Consider the following 21,991-nt stretch of genomic DNA (forward strand, 5'->3'; position numbering starts at 1 on the left):
GAAAAAACAAAAGGACAAAAGACCAACTTACATTATCAACTCCGTTGATAAAACCAAATTTTAGAAATAATTTTGTCTTACATTTCACCCTCCTTTGTTGGATTTCGGGCCCGATCTTCCCACAGGCGGCCCAGAGTCGGAAGGTAAACAATTATAAGGATTTGTATGGGAATCTCGATAACAGACTGAAAAAGATATTTACCCGCAAAAGTTCTCAATAAAAAAGCCGTACTTTATTGTCATGGTGAATTTCTTGCTTTTTGTATGTTTTTTTGCCTGATTGAATGCGATTTAAGCGACTTCTCAAATTCCCGAGTCGTCACTCTTCCTTTATTTAGGGAAGAGTGACGACTCGGGAATTTCAGAAGTCGCTATGATGTTTGGTTTTTTGAAGTGACGTTTTCGTCGCAGTTACCTACCCCCTTTAAAATACCCCCGCGGGTCTTTGATGCAGTGGCTCTTGCATGTTGGAATCTGATTTTTTTTTAGCCGGACATAGACCTGAAAAGGGAATCTTGAATCCAGCAAACGACACAAACTTGTAGAGCCGGGACCTGCTAAATTTTCCGGAGCCGGAAACGACCGTTCCACTTGTGTCGTTTCAGCGAATGTTTCGGATATTTTGGAAGAGTTAGTTCAATTGGGAAGTGGAGGAATATTTTTCCAAGGTACAAAAGAACGTTATCTTGCTAACCCACGGAGTATCTTTTTTTGGTTCAATCCCAAGGAGTCAGTGTAAGAAGCTAGTAAGATCAAGTAAGCTTTCCAGTTTTCCGTGGCAGAGTTATTCCTCTCCTGAGACGCGCAACCAGGGGAATTATATAATTTCTGAAGGTATGTTATGGAAAACCGACGGAAATTCATTTTCGTTCAAGTGCTACTGTGATCAAATTTTTATCCCTTGAGTTTTTTGGTTTATCACATAGAGTACCATGAAACATTAAAAACGCTGTTTACCGTTTGGAAATATCTGCATTGGTTCCGGAGATATTTAAGTTTGAAAAATGTGTTAAATATGCAAATGAGAAGGCTGATGACGTCATTCACCCAACCCAATAGAACATCAAGAATATAAATAGAGCTATCTCGGTCAATTTGCAACAGAGACCACTGAAACTTGGTGAGCTAATAGTTCTGAGGGCAACACACCTACGACTGTAAAGGAATTTGTTCCCATGACAACTCACTCTTTTCCAGTCCCCTCCAACTGATTTCAACATTTTGGTGATCTCAGGGTAGAAATACATTTACCAAGGCCACAAACTCGACCTAACATCTTTATATGCTGGCAGGATCATGCAGATGAGGCACCATTTGCAAATATCAAAACAAAACGCCAAAGGTGGTCTGCAAAGCTTTTAATATCAGGGAGGTCTGGAACCCAGTATGTTGCCATGGTAACAAAAATGGTATGCTCATATTGTGGAACACATCTCCTAGAATCTTAGTGCAAAGAACCAAGTATTTCTGATACAAATTGGCTGAGATATCTTTCTCCCATCATACTTGATCCAAATTTGGTTGGGTTTATGACGTCATCACTTGGCTAATTTGCATATTTAAAAAACTTGAATATCTCCAGAACAAAAAGAGATATTTGAAAATGGTAAACAGCATTCTTCTTCTCGCACAGACTACGTGTTTATGTGCCAAAATGGCTTAGATAGGGAAGATGCAAATCTCGTCACAGTAGCACTTTAAAGGTCATATCCACGCGACTTGCCACGCGAGTGTAAATTTGGTTGGTATGGCAACATTGAGTAGAAGAATGACGTGCTCTTTATTTGCATGCCTTTGAAACGAACAGCAAGCAAAGCAATCCAAGTCATGCCGCCAAATTAAGCTGAGGTAAACTGCTTCATGGGATTGGGGATTTGAAGGATTTGTATTTGCTTCCAAAATTGATCATGGTAAGTTAAGAAAGTGGTCACCTTGTACGAACGTAAAGGCCGTTGTTGATTGCCGAACAATAGAGCCCTGTTGCTTTGTTTACTAATATCAACCTTGTTTCTAACAAATCGCACATTTGATTTTTAAGCCGGGAGGATACAAATCTGGTAAAGTTAGAAAATCACAGAGCAGCAGAAGTAGAAGCCGGGGAAGCAGTCGAAGTCCTTCCAGAAAAGGAGGCAAGAAAACTGGGAAGAAATCGCGCTCACCGTCACCCACAAAGACAAAGAGAGATGTCGATTTGCTGAGTCCCGAGGCAATGTCAAATGGTTATTATATCGCTCATAACGCTTCGCAGTTTTTGCAGTTTAGAGGCTTTGGATGGGAATCTGGTGCGAAGGGAAAGAAAAAGAAAAAGGGAAAAGGAAAAAAGAAGAAATGATACTTGATGGAATCAAGGTGTCCAATGTCTGACACCATGCAAATGTGCATTTCGTGACCATTCCAGTTGGAGTGCGTTGCCAATTATAAGTATGCAAAGAAGTGGACGAGATCAACCGATCAACTGTACGCTATTCTCACAGGGATTCATTAAACACGATGGACGAATGATTTTGCAATAGATAAGCGGCTGTTTTGTATAGATAGTGTGTCGAACTCAAAAGGACGTGAAGCAAAGCACACTGCCTCAGTGTGCTGCCCTCATCAAAAACTTCTGGCCTCGGTTGTTCAACGAAAGGTGGATAACGCTACCCACCGGATAAAGCACTACACCAGGCCTCAGTTGTTCGAAGGGTGGATAGAAGCGCTATCCACTGGATAAGTCACTATCCATTGGATAACTCAATTGATTTTGCTAGTGTTTATCTGCTGGATAGTGATTTCTCCGGTGGGTAGCATTATCCACCCTTTGAACAACTGAGGCCAGAAAAACCAATTGACTTATCCAGTGGATAGTGATTTATCCAGAGGATAGTGCTAGCCACCCTTTCAACAACTGGAGCCTGATCAACAATTTGCAAAAGGAGATTTTTCTACTGACCGTGTGAATAGATGATGATGACGATAATTTTGATAAAAATAACAACTTTGACAGCGACAACAAAGACGATGATGATTATTACCCTCTGCCCAACTATTCTTCCCCATTCCATGAAATTGCCATCATTTATGTTACTCTTCTTGCTCACATTTTTCTTCACTGGCTGTTTTTTTCATGAACAGTCTCAGCCATATAACCTGAGACTTCAATCAAGTTACTATCCTCACTGCATAATTAATTAGCTCATTGCAAAACATGCTGTTATTCCGTCGCATTCCCCCGTTTTCACCCGTGCTATAGCGCCAGTAATGCTTTGTGCCATTTGGAGTTTAAATTTGGTCTCTCCGCTTTAACGTGGTCTTTTCGTCCTGTACTCCACAAAGACAGTCGTCTTTTGTGACCCACCGACCTCCCGTGGGGGCGGTTGACCAAGCTCCTATCTGCCCATATCCTCATTGCATGCCTACTGCCTCATCAGTCACGGACTCTTCCCATAACTTAAACTTATGCAATGAGGTAATGAGTATGCAGTGAGGATATAGTACTATTTATAATAAATTATTGTTAATTAAGAATCAACTTTAATTATTGTTGTTATTACCAGTATTTCAAATTGTAAATCTTGAGTCAGACCTCTTCACCTCTGCTTGCTACTTTTCTCAATTATTTTGTATTTTTTATCCAAAGCACTGGTGGTCAGTCGAGAGGGCAGTAAGGGCAGTAGCCGGAAGGGGGGGGGGGGGGGGGAATACTCCCAGAAAAATTGGTGGGTGTGTGTGGCCCACTTCCTGAAACCCTAGACCAGTCTGCGATTTACCCTACCCTATTTCAGTTCTGACCAAAAATTTGATACAGTACCGTATTTCAGACCTATCTCAGCTGTTACATGGTTGGCGTAAAAATTTCAGAGAGGCTTTGTTGATAGTCTTATTGCCTAATGAGTAAGAAGGAACTTCTTCTAAAAAAACATGCCCAATTCAAGACTTGAGTAAACAAACCATACCCAATTTCAGACCAAAATGGCCAAAATCAATACCCTATTTCAGATCAAAACGGCTAAAAAATTATACCCTTTAGGGCCGCACATACTTATATAGCCCATATAAGGGTGGGCCCCCCCCCCCCCCCTTTCAGGGGCAGTAGTTTGTGACCTGTGAATTGAGTTCAGAGACAGTATTATATATGTATTTTTATTTTAACCAAATTGCCGTATAGACCACTGTGTGAATCTCTTACTAAGGAGACATGGTCGAAACTTGCTACATTTGTGAGTTTGTGTGCAAACTATTGCATCCTGTGTAAAAGAAAAGTGATAGTATATTTGAATAAAAAATCGGAGGATCAAAAGTCCAGGTTAGGGTTGCAGGTCATTGTGGTACTATAACCAGGGTTCGTGCTGATCCTTGAAGTCCTTGAAAAGCCCTGAAATTTAATTTTGGACTTCATGGGCACTTGAAAAGCCCTTGAGAAAAAGGATTTTGTGGAAAACTGCTTGAAAACTCCTTGAATTTTTGCTTGGGTGAAAATTGTTAAGCTAAGCCAAGTTAAAGAGACATAATTTTTCAAAATTTGAGCCCAAAATTGAATACCAGGGAAACATGGTTTTAATATTAAACCAAAAATTAAAATTATGCCCATGTGTGCACTTCACCCGCAGCATGTGGTAAGGAATATCAAGGTAGGCTTTTTCAGCAAAGAAAACACTGAAGCACTATGTATGGCATAGATATCTTATTATAAAGACTTCTTGAAAACTCCTTGAATACTCCTGGAATTTTACAGACAAAATCCAGCATGAACCCTGATAACTGAAACATCCCAAACCTTTACAAAAATGCTAACCTTAGGCTAACATTGTTTTTTAGGCCTAATGTTAGCATTAGTAAAGTTTTGGGTTGTTTCAGCTTTGGTGAAACAGTGACCTGCAACTATAACCTGCAATCTGAAACATGTAGTTTCACCCTCCATAAAAAAAAAAGTGATTAAAAGTCTAGAAGTTTATATATTTCATTCCTCAGTGTGTGTCATAGTTTGATCAGTTCTTTGATTAAGCCCTTGTGAATAAGCCTCTTTCAACAATTTTGTATCTGGTTAACTTTGAAGTTTTCATAAGACCAAGAAATAATAATAATATGATTAATCTATCTTATGCATGTGGATAGGTGGTAATTTTTGAAGGGGGAGGGGTTGTGTTTTTTGGGAGGGAGGGATGGGTCTATCTGGTCCATGACCCCATTTCCCCTAGGGCTAAATATGATTATGTAATGAGTCATTTCTCTTAGAATGCAACAATAAAAAATAAATGAGAATGGTAAACAGGATATATAAAAAAGGAAATTAAACATACAGTGGGAAGTCACTCAGTACAAAGATGTGCTTCACAAACAGTGGCCAATGTTTTGGATAAAAACAGTTGCATTCTTGTAAATGGATCACACATTAGTTTCACCTGAAATAAACTGGTATATGTCACTTTCATGAAAGAAATTTCAAAACATTAGGTTAAGAACAGGTGTCACCAACACTACTCACAAAATAATGGCATGGCAAATCAAAAGAATGCTTTTGATGTGACCAATGGAGCGTGTTAACGTAGTACGATTATTTCAGTCTTTTCAAAGTTCAGTGAGCTAAGAAATGAAAATGAGGGCAGCCAGGTGGTGACAAGATTAAAAGCCAATAACAAAAGCTGTTAAAAAGGAGCAGCCAATTACGACATGCGTTATATCAACGCTAGCCCTGCGATGTCATGACGAGATGGACCACCCCATAGCTACTTAGCACATGCGTGGCAGCATCTCGCCCGTTTGTTCTATTGAGCAGCCGCCATCGCGTTCTCCTTTCCGCGCAAGTCGGACGAGCAGCTTCTTTGCGCAGATTCAGAACCTTCCCCGAGTTATTTTGATCCTACCGTCAAACCAGGTATCTTAGAGTGTAGTTTAGCTAGCGGTTTGGTCTTGTTTGAGCGGTAATGGAGCATTGTTTGGCGTTCGTCTGTGTAAGTATGCTAGACCGATGTTAATCTAGCAAATGAAAGATTTTAAAAGACGAAAAGAAAGTAATATTTTGAAAGGAAAACACTTCTTACTTAACTGTGATCAAGTTCCCGAGGGAATGAAATCGACGACAGTGATGTATATTTCGTAAGGACTTTTCTCTCGATATTCTTCGCTGTTTTAGAAGTGAAAATGTTAGTTGAAGGCGAATGTTTTGAAACACATTTCATATTCATACGTCGGCTGAAAATTGAATGAAGGGGCATAAAAGTGCTGGTGTGATTATTGTTTTGTCGCTGCCTTGCGCTTACTCTTAACGATTTGTTTCTCCTTGTATTTCCAGCAATCTGGCGCAAGTAAGCCTTCACCAGGTTGGGTTATCCCAATTATCTCAAAGCATGTCACAGACAATTCAAATGTCTCATTCGATGAGTCAATCGATGAGTCAGATGTCGGACGATGAGCCGTCTTCACCAGAATCAACAACCTTCGATGGCTCCGACCTGTTAAATTCCACTGTCAGTGATGAAGTAACGGCGCAGCTAGCAGCAGCGGGGCCGGTTGGGGTTGCAGCCGCGGCTGCTATCGCTACTGGAAAGAAGAGAAAACGGCCGCATTCCTTCGAAACCAACCCGTCGATTCGCAAACGACAACAAACGCGACTACTCCGAAAATTAAGAGCCACCATTGATGAATATACAACAAGAGTTGGGCAACAAGCTGTTGTGTTGTGTGTCTGCCCTGGTAAACCCAATCCCCTTTTCAAGGTGTTTGGAGCTGTACCTCTTGAAAATGTCGTCAGAAATCTCAAGCAACTTGTACTTCAAGACCTGGAGCATGCCTTAACCGAACATGCCCCTCCACCACCCCCAGAAAATCCAGACATCTACACCTTACCCCCATTGGTTATAGATGGCATCCCAACACCGGTAGACAAAATGACCCAAGCTCAGCTACGTGCATTTATCCCGATGATGTTGAGGTATTCCACTGGCCGCGGAAAACCAGGATGGGGCAAAGATTCAACTAGACCAGCTTGGTGGCCGTCAGATCTGCCCTGGCAGAATGTACGTAGTGATTGCCGCAGTGAGGATGAGAAAGCAAGGATTTCATGGACAAATGCCTTGCGGCAGATTGTGAAAAACTGCTACAAATACCATGGGCGAGAAGATCTGCTTCCTGCATTCTCGGAGGGAGAGAGCCACCAACACCAATATGTGCAACAACCTCATCAAATGGTCCATACAATTTCAAATGCCGATGGAACTGTTTCCCTCATTCAAGTTGATGCATCAGGTGCAGTCAGTACGCTATCAGATGCAGCAACCTCGCAAACAGAAGCAACTCAAGCTGTAGCAACATTGGCAGAAGTTGCCGCCGCAACTCAAGTGGAAGTGACCCTGACACAGCCAGGACAAGCAGGTGATACTGTCACCATCGATCAAAGCGATTTGTCACATACTGAAGCCATTGCTCAGGCAGCTGTCGCCACTCTTGCTGAAGCCACCTTAGCTGACGGAGGTCAAATTGTCTTACCAGAACATGCAGCTGCTGCCGCCGCAGCATTGGCAAATGTCCAGGATAACTTGACTACCTCCAACATGGTGACTATTCCAGTCCAAGCTGCGGCATCATTAATGCAGATTCAAACACATCACCTACCTGCAAGCACCCATTCACAATACATGTCTGCATCTGTTCCTCAAGTAGCTATGGCACCACATTCAATTATTCAAACTGTAACCACTTCTGCAGTGGGTGGTCATGATGACCACACCCACATGGTAGACACGTGTGAAGGTGTTCCAGTCGCTACCCAAGCAGTAGAGGTAGTTACTCTTGAAAATGCTCAAGATCCTATGAACTAATCCAATGAGATGCTGTTGTCTTGACTGTCATTTGAGTACAGCTAAAACAACTTATTGATTTGTTCATCTGCATTTTGATAATCATCCTTAGAGATTCACTCATCAATGGTAATCATAATATCCTGCATTTCACTGGAATGATGTAAATTAATGATTTGCAAAGTATATTTTATTCTGTGAGTTCTGTACATTTACCCTCTAAAGGAAGAATCTGTAGTGTCCACCACATGCAGAGAAGACTTTGAGAAGAATCCCATGGAGTACAGACAATTTAAGTTAACCCTCTCTTGTGCACAGCTTTATGATATCCACTAATTTAATTTAGTCCTTCCTCGCATCTCTCTGTTAAATTGCAGTCAATTGTCAGCCAGTTAGTTCTGAAATAAGCTTTGCAGGATTTTATGTAAGTAATGTTATTGGAGGCAAAATAGACAGCACATACTTCCTCATCCATTTATTTTTATGTTCTGCTTGAATCGTACTGGATCCATTGTCCAGTCTTATCCCTCCTGGTGATATTTTTAACTTTAAGAAACATAAGGTAGAACAGAATGTAAGAAGTTAGATGCCACTTTACCATGGCTTTTCAATTAAGTGGGAATGCTCAAGAGGTTTCCAACACCTCCAGTGGTCAGAATTAATGATGATAAAAGCTAATGCGTACTACTTCCAACTTGTTTTTGCAAAAGTGAAACTGGGCTGTCATTTGACGAACCAATCAGGCTACAATATTATGTTCATGCATGCAGCTGTTTCATTTCATTTTCTTGAAGGATTGGCAAACCATGAGCTCGCTGAAATGTCTTTTTCCCATCCCAAAAATTAGCGATTGTAAGATGTACAGACATGCACAGTTGGCCTTAACATGCCAACACATTTGGAACCACTGAACATGTGAGAAGAATAATTGAACTTGAGTATGAATTGATCCAGGTGTCATTAAAATAACTCATAAGTTTCAAACAAAAGGTGGTGACATATGGCCACATTTCTTGTTTAAAGAATCATTTTTGAGTGACTTATTTAAATATTTAAAGGTTTTATGAGAAATGTAGGTTTAGTGTTTTACAACAATCGCCTAAAAAGCAAGCTGTTGATTTATGATTGTTAGTTATAGTATGTATTGTGGTTCCAAGAATATTAACATTATCTTCTTCCACAGTTTCAAGAAGTCCTTGTTTTTGGATTATATAATAATTGTCAATCGGAATCTGTGGGGGTGGGGAGGGGAGTTTGCATAGTTATCCATTGGGATGTGGTGAACTTAACATTAAATTATGCTCTATGACAAAGTGGTGTCATCTGTTCTTTTGAGAAGCCTGTTCACCCTCTCCCTTTAAAGAGTGATAATTGTAGATTTTACTGTCTAACGCCAGATGATTTTACTTGTCAATGGGGCCATCTTCACGGATGAAAGGGTTAACACTGAAAATCATACTTCTTACAAATGATTGTTGCAAAAGCATCATTGAAGTTGTTGTTAAGTCTTTCTGAGGGATTTTTACAGTGATTTAACCCATTGACGAGTAAAATCATCTGGCGTTAGACAGAGTAAAATACTCTGGTTTAGGCCAGTTTGGATGTTAAAGGGTCAACCCTTCAACATCCAACAGATTTTACTCTGTCTAACGCCAGACGATTTAAATACTCGTCAATGGGTTAAGTCCCAGGAGTCAATTGGTCAAGCATATAGCAAGAAAACACCAACAGAAACAATGGTGTTTACAGTAATATTGATATCTGGGCATACAGCAGTGGGCTCCAGTACCAAGGAAATTTTCTGCTGGCCCCAAGACCAGCTCATTCTTTAGGCTTATCCTTTTGATCAAGCCTGGATTTTTTAGGCTTCTTTGCTACTGCTAAGTTGCTTCATTAATTTTGATGACCACTTCCATTGACTTCTTTAACTGTCAAGCAACAAAGTGTAAAGAAAATTGTTGTTCCCTTTTGAACTCAGTCGTGTGCAGCTGACATGGGCATAAGTTTATGTTAACTTCAATGTAATGGACATTGAGTCCCACCATATTCTGCACAAACCCTTTACTTGGCTGGTATTAACATCAATGTTTTCTGCACGCATGACAGACTTGGCTTACAAACTTTGCGTGTTTTGAATAATGTGAAAGGCCTTGCTAAGTCTTAACATCATGCAAAAACTCCAAAAATTTATTGCACTATTAATAATAATATCCTGACTGTTACACTTTTGACCAAAGATTTCTCCTTTCACTGCTGCCACTTACAGGGTGTTTGCAGCAAGAGCTGGACTGTCAAAAACAGAAACAAAGTGAATCGATTTGACTCAATCACAGTGATGGTTGCCACCTGTTGGCCTGTTGTTAGGGAGCTTAAGCACGTGCAATTTTGAGACGTGGATAACAACCGGAAAAGAACATTTGCATTCAAGGGCAGTGGTGTTTCCCAAATTTTTATACTAATCATCTCTAAAATGTAAATTCGGTTGTGTGAAGACAAGTTAAAAGGGAAAACAGCTCGCTTCCGGTGACCATTTGCATCTCAAAAACATGCATGCTTAAGCTCTCTGTACATGTTACCACAAAGACTGACAGCCATGATAATGGAACCCTTTAAAGCCTGAAGATTTGAAGATTTCAAGGGCCCAAATATGAATTTGTTACATCAGTTGAGAGGCTCATGCAACTTCCAGTTGTGAAAAGTAAACTTGACAGCATTGAAAAAAAGTCAAATTTCTTTATTTCATTTTGTGGTAGCAGCTGTTTCCATTTTTATTAAATTACAACTTCATTAAAACATTGGACACTACCCGCACAATATTGTCATTTTGGAAAGCTACTTTAAAAGTGTTGATTAATAAAGTACATGGTCATATTAATAGTTACTGAAACAAGATCATTACACCAGGCTATTGAAAAAACAGCTCCCAGAATAAAGGGCTAGTCTTCCTTTTATTGGGTAGTCTGGGTTCTCGCATTGCATTAACTTATTATTTTCATGGGCAACTTTGAGTGATTATTTCAATGGGTTGACAGGAATGCTGTCTGTGTGCATTTTACCCAGTTTTCATTTAAAAAACACTAAACCTACCATAACAGAGCCCCTCCAACTACGTAAAACAAATAATGCTATTAGGAGTTGACAAAAATTATTATTTAGAGCAACAAGTCACCGGTACTCGTTTCATGCTAAGATGGCCAAACAACACATTAGACATAGTATTACAGGAAAAATTTAACGAGGAAAAAAGTTCCTTAGACTTCAGCCGTAAAACCACAAGAATTTAGTAGGATTGGATACAGCAAAGTAAAAGGTACCATTTGCAAGATAGACTGGATCACATCTATTTGAGGGAAACAAAGAGATTGCCCGAGAAGTGAACATGGTCTTTTGTCCACACTGAAAACCCAAGGAAAACTCCCTTGGAAATATTAAAGAAGGAAATCTTTATAGTAATAACAATTTCATACCAAAAAAAATCATTGGACAAAAATAACTGTAAAATACATTATCATTTCTATCATTTGATTTTGTACTTTTTGTTGTCACCAAGGACCAGAAATGAAATAAATTGTCAATAATTAACTAGGATTGATCTCTTGCTGCTTTTTCGTAAGTCAAGCATGTGCCTTGTTCTAAATAATAAATATTATTATTCCTTCCACAGTATTCCATTATCCATTACAGTCAATTATTATTGCTAAACCTTCAAAAATTATGGTTATATTTTGTTATGTGCCAATATTTTCCAGCAGGAGATTCATAAGTCCAAAGGAATTTCCTTTGAAACAGGGAGGCAGTTCATTAAAAAGTTTTGTTTCTGTTTATCATAGTTTTCCGCCATTTTGACAAACTGGACGAAACATATCTAGATGCGACAAACCAGTAAAGATAACTTTATTTGGCATTTGTCTTCTGTTGTGAGGTCCCTGTCTTGTCAACCAGTCAATCAAATATGACAAATATTCTTTAGACCTACGGATCTCTACAGAATTGGTGCCAGAAAATTAATTTTACAAGGCAGAAATGAAAAATAATATTCAAGGAAAGTGTATTCCATCGGACTCTGAATCTGTTAACCATGAGATTTTTGTGCCTCATCGTAAGACCATGAGATTGCCCTAAAAACTGTGAGTCTCAAGGCAAAACCATGAGACTTGAGGTCTGCCTTGCAAATGGCCTCCTGCAATTCTGCACTAAACTGCTGAATAAACTGAATGCAAAAATGGCAACCTGTAAATTATTCTTTTATCCTTGTGCAAACTGCCTGACTACAATTAGTGGCCAAAGCCTTACAACATTCACTCTTTCAAGATGGTTCTCTTTCTTAGTTTGACACCCTTGTGGTTATCAGTCACAGGTGCCCCTCAACGGCTTTTTTTTCATTTTTCGAAACTAAATTTGGGCGGATGTCAATCAAATGTTTCCATGACAAATTTGACTGCCACCAAATGAACAGGACTATTGTCATGGAAACAAGTGATTGACGTCCAACCAAATTTAGTTTCAAAAAATGAAAAAAAAAAGCCATTGAGGGGCACCGGTGACTGGTAACTGCAGTAATGAAACTTAAAACATAACCATGGTGTAACCTGAAGATTGGAAGTGGATTTCAACTAATGGTAACAAATAATTTTTTTTTCAAAAACTCAACACCCTCTCTGCTCTCAATACAAAAGATTTGCAGTCATGTGGGATGCAACACTGAGATTATCATACATGTAGTTGATGCAATAAAACATTTTAACTGGGACATCATTCCATTTGGCAGTCTGCAATTATTTTGCTAGTGACAGAGGGATCTGGGTTTTCTTCATTAGCCAGATTACACTATCGAGAACAAAAACAAACTCTACCACTGCTGTATACCTCAGAACCAAACTTGTGAAACCTCAATCGATCCCATACCAATTTTAGCCATCTTCTCCCTCATTAACTCGTTGACCACTGGCCGGAATGGGTTAAAGTGTGGACAAAATGACTCTACGTAGGACCAGCCTAGGTATTGTTAAATCAATGAACTTGGCCACCATGTTGCAGAGTTCATGTACACAAATCACCCCAAGGTGCTCAATTTGACTAACCAGATTTTTTGCAAAGTCTCAAAAGTGATCCTGGTTGCTCCTTTTTTTTGATACAATGTAAGTAAAGGACAACAAAAGACACAGTGCAAACAAATATTGCCTCCACTTTTTTGGTGGAGTCTAACTTAAACTACTCAGACAGGACTCTACCATTCTATTACAGCAATGAGAAAACAAGTCAGGGAGTACTGCTGCACCAGTTTATCCAACTTGCAGTTGAAGATAGAAACGGGAAAACTATACACCAATAAGCTTCATTTAAAAGAAAAGCCATTATTTTAATAATTCTAATCATTTTACCATACGTCATAAAATTATATGACACCACTAGCTAAAGATGGTGCGAAGGAGATTCTTGTGATGGCCAATAAAAGTTGCAAAAAACTACACTTTTTTCATAAATAGTGATTTTAAAATGTTCCAGAATTTACAAGCATTCGCTGTGGCTTCTGTGGATTCCAGTCCATTGCCACTAGTATCTGAAAAAGAAAAGTGAGATCTCCACTGAGTTCAGACGTCACCTGAGCAATGCTGTGAAAATGTTGTTGTTGAATGCGCTGAGTGAAAAGCTGGCCTAAACATAAACACTTTAAATGTCAAGTTGGCCTTTGATCCAAAACGCCAGAAAACAAACCTGTAATAATTGGGCTTAAATGGGCCATTCTTGTTAACGCCAAGATACTTTGCTTGCTCCTCTGTAAGCTCAGTCAAGTGGCCATCAAATGTAGGCAAGTGCAACATTGCCACATATTCATCTGAAAAGAAGACAAAGTACAGAAAATTCTTATCACATTCAAAGACCGAAGAGAGTAAAAAAAAATCTTGCTTTTACAATATTTTGGGAACCGAGTAAAAAAAAATAACCAAAGTTAACTTAAAGTCATGAAGAATCCCGAGATGGATGTTAGTATTGGAATTACAATAATTCTTATTCACTTTTATGCTACGGAAACCAGGATATCAGTTCCAGTTGCATGAGCCTTGGCTTGTGAGCGACAGGATTCTTTCATTTTTCCTTTCCCTTTTACATTTACAAGGACTCCAAAAAAATTGTTTGGTCAACAAGCTTAAATCCGTACAAAATAACAGTTCTGATCTAAAAAAGAATGACCCAGCAGCTGTTTAAGAAAAATGTTGTTATTATTACTTGACTTAAACAGATTTCCAGGACTGAAATTTATGGCACAGTAAAATTCCAGGACTTTCCATGATTACCAGGACCCGTACAAATCCTGATCTGTTGTTGTTGTTGTTGTTGTTGTTGTTGTGCGTACTCACCCATCTTTTTTGGCAAAAGATAGACATCATGCTTGTATCTACCAGGTGGAGCCTTGTAAAGTTCAATTAATGCTATTGCCTATCAAAATTAAAGTATGCGTGATATTATATATCTAGAAAGATACAAGTGTTGGTCTTTCCAGCCGAATAAATCACTTTGAACTGTGGCTACAGTTTTGTCTTTGTGTTGTCAGCAGCAACATTCAATTTTAGTGTGTCATAGCATGAAGATTAAAAGCCTTCACGGTAACACTAAAGGCGGCGAAATACGAGATACAAAAAACCCTAAACTTGGCACGCAACATTGTTTCGTTGCAAGTTTGGGTCGATGTCTCCCGTTATTCACCTTGCATGATCAACTTGTCGCGCAACAAAAAGATTTGTTGCGGGTTGAAGAAAGTTTTTGCGCAAAGTAGAGCATGGGTCTACTCTGAACAACAAATTTTGGCTTTGTTGCTCGTTTTTCATCAAGATCACAACTTGTCACGCAACAACTGTGCTTGTGTACTAGCAAATCAACTAATCAGCGCCCTGTATTTCTTCAACCCCCAAAAATGTTTTTGTTGCGGGTCAAGTTGATCACGCAAGGTGAAAAACTCGAAACATTGACCAAAACTTGCAAAGGTATCTCGTCTTTCGCCGCCTTGATTCAGTTATTACACGAGGATCACATTAGTGCACCAATTTTTTTTTCTTTTTCAACACCACAAAATTGATATAAAAATGATCTTACTTTAATACTGATAACTCATCCTGCTAAATAACAAATCAAAATTAATGTGGTTCACCAACGTCTGTACTCTTATTGACAATGATATTCAACATCACAGTGGTCAAACTGATGTGGACTCGCAAAGCACAGCCACATTTGATTTGTTTTTTACCACAATGTTCAACGCCAAATAAAATGTTAATTTCAGAGCGTGACCAAGATCATGCGTTGTCTATAACTTTCTTGCATTCTGGTTGGTTTATTCCAAAAATGACGCAAGCAACATCGTCTAGACTCTTATCAACTAAGGCTGATTAGCCAATCAGGTTGCAAGCAATTGTGGTAAAATATTTTATTTGATATAATTATCATTCTCCCTGAGTTTTTACACATGTACATGTGAACTGCAGAGTTAACAAAGCACGTCTAGACTGCATGACAGGAGATAGAGGCAGGCGTGGCTCAGCGGCTAGGGCACTTGCCTTGAGATCCGGTGATCCCGGCTGTATTTGTTCTTGGTCGTCCCTGGTTCAACTTCCTTGCTGTAGTTGTGAATAGCCGACTGGTTTGCCTCCGGCCAGTTGGTATTCTTAACAGTTGTTGTTGTTGTGTTCTGTTGTTTCGTTGATTGTTTCAATGGCCCTGAAAAGCCCCTATGGGGAGCGGTCAATTACGTATGTATTTTTTGTATTTTTGTATGGTGCTCCATAACCTTAATGTCAAGTGAACCAACACTAAAATTCATTCTTTGCCGCTGATTATTTCAAACATTTTTTACAAGTACAGATGTACAGACACTTTACCTGTGTTGTGGACGTAATGGAAACTACAAATGAAGGAACACTAGAGCAACTCAGATTGACAAGACGACCCTGAAAGCAAAAACAAAACAAAGAGACACAATCAGTTTAAATGTGACTATATGAAATTTAGGGATGTTGTGGGGGGCACCCCAAATGTTGTGCAGGGGCCCCAATGGTCATTGTTGAGCCAAACGTATTAATAATTAACTTGATTGTCAGTTGTGACAAATTAATAATTTTTGTGCTCCTGCCTATACCTCCTTTTGGTAAGTATGAATTGGTAAGAATTACACTCATGACTGCTTAAATAGTCAGTGTTACTGGCACCAGCCACTATTGGCACTGAGACCTGCATTAATGAAAGGAGATCTACACTACATCATTAATTTTATACTTTAGTTGATGCATACATTACCTCTGCTAACAGCACAATTCTCTTGCCATCTGGCCAGATAATATGATCTACTTGTGTTCTGACCTTCTCCCACGTCAGATCTGATGTCCTCAAACTAGCCTGGGAAAAAGCAAACAAGCTTCAGTAAAAAAGTACAGACTGAGTATAGACTGAGTGTTTCCACATGACGTCATGGCAGCCATGTTGAAAGAGTATAAAATTTTAACAAAGAAGCAGTGGCCATGTTGGAGGTCGGAGTGAAATATTCTTTTGGGAGTTGAACTCTATTTTTTTAAAAATTCTTCCTTTTGTTTTAGTATGCAAATATGACCAGTTGCTGGTCACAAGAGCAAAAACACTCTATACGGATCAGGCAAGGAGACAACCCAATTCATCTTACCACATCAACTTCAGTATTGGAGTGTCCCATGTTACACACAATGCATCCATTCTTCATTCTGTCTAGATGTTCTCTTGTAACAACATGTTTGTTGCCTGTTATATAAGAAGGTGGTTGGTTACTACAGCATGAACCTTGAATAACCTTTGTTGCATGCAAGAACGAGATCTTGACGGGGCATTAGAATATCAAGGCCACGGCCAGAAAAAATCTCATTTGCTCCATAATGGAGGGAAAATGGTTGAAGGGCAACAGCGATGTAAATGTTAAGAAACAAGAAATGGAGTTGTTTGTCATGAACTCACACTATACCAGCTGTTTAGTTATTCTGTTTACATTTTTCTAATAGCCCTTATTCACGATAGCAGCCATGTTGGTTTTCAAACTGTCATGCAAATTAGCCATGTGTTATGCTGGGGGGCAAACATTGGAATAAAGGCAAATTGCAGAGAATAGGCACGTCCAAATATTGAATTAACATTGCTAAAAGTACATTTTAGAATTTAGAACTAAGTACCTTTTATAATAATTTTATATCTTTTGATTGCCTCCGACATTTTGACTTTCTACTTCATTATCTGCTAATTTTTCACTAAAAAAAATCGAAGTAACTTGTGCAAGCATTCTGTTTTACTACTTAAGTGGTATAAATATTCAATGAACATGAAACAAATCATCTGTGTGGTTAAGATGTTCGTTATAACCTCTCGAACTTGTGTTGTTTGCCCCCTCAGAAGTGTGTACCTAATTTGCATGATAATAGCAAATCCAACATGGCGGCTATCGTGAATAAGGTCTATCGGATTAGTTGATCACTTAGGTGTGTGATCACTGGAAAAAAAAGTCTTGTTCCTTCTTTAAATTTTTACAGAACTTTGGTTTACATTTGATTGGACCTCAAACCTTAACAGTAAAAAGCAGGGGACAACATCATACTCAGTTGAATGGTGGACAGGAGAAAAGCACAACAAAAAGACTAAATAAATGGGGAGGTAGAGAAAATGCATTTGTCACGTTGTTTCAACACGGAGTACAGGCCAAAAACCACTGTTGTAAAGCTCTTTAGGCTCTGAGATATACACTGGTGATGTCAGATGTCTTTCTTAAGGATTGCAGACTACATGTCTTAAATGTATTGGCTGAAGAAAGGAAGACGGAACCTCAACCTAACAGGTACTTTTGAGTTGAATCTCGTTTTTCTCCTTTTGAAGGAGATATGTATAAGGTACAGTAGGTTGTCCCAGTAACATTTTCTGTATGTACAGCATATGTTCATATGGCCACAAAAATTCAAAGACAGTATTCTCATTCAGAAATGGAAAACTAGGACTGAAACCTCCTGAAAGTTATCTGTCCCATACCTGTGCAGGTGATTAAGATGTCAATTTGTTTCACAACCAAGTCAATCTTGACTACTCGAAAACCATCCATACTAGAACAAAAAAATTATCAGTTACTCATTACTAAGAAATGCATTATGTGTAAAATTATGTGTGTACGCCACCCATTTAGGCAAAAGTTAATTAAGTTGTTCCCGAACTAAAACTGATTTCCAGGACATTGGTCCTGACCACCTCTTGCACAGTCATTGAGGAGTGCAATCCATATACAATGTAGGCAAAAATCCAAGTTTGAATTACAAAAATTCCCACCTGGAAGAATTAATTTTCCTGTTACAATAGCACTTTAGTGAACCAATGTATTTCACTTAGAATTAATCTCTCTCACCCTCTCACTCTTAGTTTCCCTTGAGACTCAAATAAGTTTGCAACTAGTATTCACTATATCACTCTTTTGAAATAAAAGTTGTCACTTTGCTACTACTTTTTCTAAAATAAATAAGGAAACGAAAAGCATCATTTTCCTCGCCATGAATTTTTCTTAAATCTGAAGATATGGGATGCAATGGAAGGGCAATTTCAGTTGCTGCGATGTTCCATGCACAATGCCATTCCTTCAAACGTTCCCCATTTTCGGGGGGTTCCTTTACAAACAAGCATTGCAGGCTCATCTTTTGTTTTATTTAACTGCTGGCAACTCAATGATACAGCCCGACAATTTTGCAACTAAAATTTGCAAATTTGTGACTGTTAAATTTGCTGAATCCCTTTTCTACATGTATGTCTAAAGGTCAAGCTTAATGGAGACAGTTTTTCAGTGAGTGCTTAACCCATTGACTCCCAGGGGCTCCCCATTGACGAGTAAAAAGTCTGGCCGGTTTAGGCCGGTCTGGACGTCAAAGGGTTAATTAAACATGGTGTAAAAAATCTAATTAATGCTTCAAATGCAACTGCAATGATTTGAAAAGGACACTTATACCTACCATGCCTGCAGAGCACAAATGGGATCAATTTCTGCAACATACACAATGGCACCAAGACCTTTCAGAGCAGAACAACATCCCTTGCCTACCTGTCCAGATTAAAAGCAAAACAGAGCACTGTACATAAACTACCTACAACCTTTATCATCAGAAAGTGGTCAAAAGTTGGTTTTGAGATCCTGCAGGTACCGGAGCAGAGATAGCGTACAAAACAAAAGAAACAAAAGACAGAAAACAAAACTCCAAAATAAACACTAATCCCAAGTAAACAAAAAACAATATTTTCTGGTACCTGCAGAAAGACCCTAGATTTTCTAGTTTGTATGTTAAGGACAATAAAACTGTGAGCCCAATAGCCCATTTCCAAGTTGCTACATGCCTCAGTTTCAAGGCAAGTCGTGGTGCACAACCAATTCTTATGCAAATCTGTGAGCACCAAGATTCAATTTGAAACTGAAACAAACAGCAACTCAGAAATGGCCAATTATTTTCAGACTAGCTTTCAAACACCAGGCAATCAGGTGCCTGGGGTGAGGATTGGCTAATTTTGAACACGAAATGGAGCTGCTAACACTTCTGTGTACAAGATAATATAGGGTTAGCCATGTTATATCCCTTGGTATTATTGTACACAGCACTGTAATCATTTTAACATTCCCTTGAAAAATTCTGTAAGCTAGCCCTGAAGACCACCTCAGGACTGGCTGAGGGAGCAAGCGTCTGAAAATACATACCTCACCATAGCCACAAACAAGAACCTGTTTTCCTCCAAACATTACATCTGTAGTTCTCTTCAAACTGCAAAGAAAAGAAGAGGTAAATATTCAATTGACTACAACACAGTCAAGTCTGACTGTGCACAATGAAATTCGAAACAAAATGAAAGTTAATTAACTACCTATCCAAGATTGATTCCCTACAGCAATACATGTTATCAAACTTAGTCTGTAAGTGAAAAAAAAAAAAAAAACAGATGAAATTTAGTGCAAATTCATGTAACAAGCAGCAAAAAAAAACTTGCAATTGACCATTACTAAAATGTACTGACTAAATTTTTGTCAAGGTGCTCTTAATTCCACTAGGTTGATCACTCAAAAGAAGCTTACTTTGGTTACAGAGTCATTGACATTCATGGCTGCCACCGTTAACTTGCCTTGCTTTGAAAGCTGGTATAATCTATAAAGACAAAAAAGAGTTATATAATAACCTCTTGCACTAGTTTAATTTGAGAGCTGCAGTTTAAGTTATGTTTTTTCCCAGTTAATTTGAGTTTTTCAAATTCAGATTATTAAATGAGCTATGAAGATTCCAACACACACATAAAAATCAGTCATGCAGACTTGAAGATTCTTCTGGGGGTCACTTTCGTGTAAGTCCCAAAATATTATTGATATCAGACCAAAATAGCTTGTCGCACCCAACCCATATACGTACTAGTCCTACATGTAAATTGTCAAATGAATCCTTTCTGAACATATTAATTTTATAGGAGGAGAATATCAAAAACCTACAAAGTCCAATGCCTTTTAAAATTAATACAAGCTCCTTTTTATAATACTGACATGGATTAGAAACAAATTCTGGCCAAAAATTCAAGAAGATTATTATACATGTAATGACAGTCCCTTTATCTCAAGGTTATATGGCCAGGAAGATATCTTCCCTTAATCCAGGAGACAAATCGAAAATTGATTTTCATAAGACAGGGGAAAACCGGAGTACCCAGAGAATAAAAATCATAGCAAGATTCATATACTTTTTGTGTCCCAAAATTGTTTTCAAGGACTTTTAAAGGACCATACAAGACAAAATCCATGAGCTGTGGTCCAGAATATAAAATGAAGTGCTCTTGAAAACAACAAAATATAATAATGAAATAGACAGGTTCAAGTGCCATTTCCAAACAAATGACACAGTTACTGAGATAATTTTAGTGTTTTGCATAGATATTTTAAATATTTTCCAGGACTTTCCATGCCTTGTCCTTATTTTGCAAGCCTGCCTGGATTTTAGAATATGGGAAATCCATGACTTTCCAGCCGTCTGGATTTCCATGACCTGTACAAACCCTTAGAGAAGCAAGGAAATCAACCCATGTACACAAATTATTATTAGTACGTCGTGCCAAATTCAGGAAACTCTCATCACCAATGACCACTACACAATCTGGACACTGCTCTACTAATACCGCAACAAAATTAATCTTCTCTTTAGAAATAACAAAATTTCACGATTCCCACCTGTGCACACCAGTCACACTTTCCTCCACAACACCTTTCAGAGTATTGAAGGTTCCATTGAATTTCTTGTACATTAGGTGAGTGGCATCACCTCCATCATCCAACACCATATTAGGCTGCCACTTATCTGATGTAATGCACTGTTCTATGCACCACCAGAAGTCTTCCTCAGACTCCCCCTTCCAAGCAAAGATGGGGTAACCTGAGAACCAGAATAAAGATGAGTTGGTGTGAAATGCTTATAATGTTCCTTTCTTGAATCAAATTAATGTAATTACAGTCAAACTATGTCATGCGTGACTAGTAGTTTTGAAATTTGAACAGAGTATTCACATCTGTGTGCTGGTTTTAAACTTTGCTAAGGAGATTCTGATTCAGATTCCTGGAGACATTTCCTTGATATATCGAAATACTTAGCTACATGTATGAACTTTCATTTTGTTATAAAATAAACAGTATTTCAAAAGTGAAAACTATTTCAAGCATTTGATGAATTATTGTTCAAGTATTGTGCATCTTTTGTAGCAACTTTCAGAAGTCTTCTAATCAAACCTCGGAAATACATTTCAGTTTTGTGGATACTGGCCAGCCACGCGTGACATGTATGTAGCTTGACTGTAATTCAAACGTTCAAATTAAACCACATCCCGAGATTGAGACTTACAGTACGTGTGTATGTATAGATTTTACTCGGTCTACTTTGTCAATGGTGGCCACTCCAGGCACAAATAGGTAAAAATACCATCTTACAGAACCACTACAAACTATTTCAATTCTAATCTCTTAATTTACCAACCTGCTTCAGCCAAAGCCGCTGCAACTTCATTCTATAAAAAAAAAGGAAAAGTAAACTCGTATATTATTAATACCTATCCACAATAATCTCAACCTTTCTTTTAATAAATGCCATATCCGAGAAACCACAACACGACTCTAAAAATGTAAAACAGAAACAATTCTTGATTGCAATAAAATGAGAGAGTTT

General features: G+C 38.5%; 2 protein-coding genes and 1 long non-coding RNA gene across 6 annotated transcripts in view; 2 read left to right on the forward strand and 1 right to left on the reverse strand.

The window, feature by feature from the left end:
* The first annotated feature begins 1,756 nt into the window (after positions 1-1,756).
* On the forward strand, positions 1,757-4,285 carry LOC138055242 (uncharacterized). Its single transcript, XR_011133420.1, has 2 exons — positions 1,757-1,910; positions 2,039-4,285. It is a non-coding gene; the product is annotated as an uncharacterized lncRNA (long non-coding RNA).
* Positions 4,286-5,736: 1,451 nt separating this feature from the next.
* Positions 5,737-9,088, forward strand: LOC138055243 (nuclear respiratory factor 1-like). 2 transcript variants are annotated; one of them, XM_068901217.1, is made up of 2 exons: positions 5,737-5,854; positions 6,272-9,088. In XM_068901217.1, exon 2 carries the CDS (start codon positions 6,327-6,329, stop codon positions 7,794-7,796), a length of 1,470 nt encoding a protein of 489 aa, XP_068757318.1. In that variant the 5' UTR covers positions 5,737-5,854; positions 6,272-6,326; the 3' UTR covers positions 7,797-9,088. The 2 variants fall into 2 exon arrangements, with proteins under 2 accessions (XP_068757318.1, XP_068757317.1); XM_068901216.1 differs by having other exon boundaries at positions 5,777-5,930.
* Positions 9,089-10,488: 1,400 nt separating this feature from the next.
* Positions 10,489-21,991, reverse strand: part of LOC138055244 (putative adenosylhomocysteinase 3) — a 33,312-nt gene continuing 21,809 nt past the window's right edge. For all 3 annotated transcript variants that reach the window (XM_068901220.1, XM_068901221.1, XM_068901219.1), the window contains 13 exons: positions 21,803-21,833; positions 21,007-21,208; positions 19,873-19,942; positions 19,665-19,711; positions 19,501-19,564; positions 18,767-18,855; positions 17,805-17,875; positions 16,444-16,538; positions 16,065-16,163; positions 15,650-15,718; positions 14,135-14,213; positions 13,491-13,611; positions 10,489-13,335 (listed from right to left, as the gene is read on the reverse strand). In XM_068901220.1, the coding sequence (XP_068757321.1) occupies positions 13,329-13,335; positions 13,491-13,611; positions 14,135-14,213; positions 15,650-15,718; positions 16,065-16,163; positions 16,444-16,538; positions 17,805-17,875; positions 18,767-18,855; positions 19,501-19,564; positions 19,665-19,711; positions 19,873-19,942; positions 21,007-21,208; positions 21,803-21,833 (1,044 nt within the window). In that variant the 3' untranslated portion in view covers positions 10,489-13,328. The remainder of the gene's footprint in view (positions 13,336-13,490; positions 13,612-14,134; positions 14,214-15,649; positions 15,719-16,064; positions 16,164-16,443; positions 16,539-17,804; positions 17,876-18,766; positions 18,856-19,500; positions 19,565-19,664; positions 19,712-19,872; positions 19,943-21,006; positions 21,209-21,802; positions 21,834-21,991) is intronic.

This window comes from Montipora capricornis, chromosome 7, assembly GCF_036669925.1.
Source record: "Montipora capricornis isolate CH-2021 chromosome 7, ASM3666992v2, whole genome shotgun sequence".
Lineage (NCBI taxonomy): Eukaryota > Metazoa > Cnidaria > Anthozoa > Scleractinia > Acroporidae > Montipora > Montipora capricornis.

What these genes read in the sequence shown, in the direction of transcription:
- LOC138055243 (XM_068901217.1), top strand. Translation starts at nt 6,327, where the DNA reads ATGTCACAGACAATTCAAATGTCTCATTCGATGAGTCAATCGATGAGT.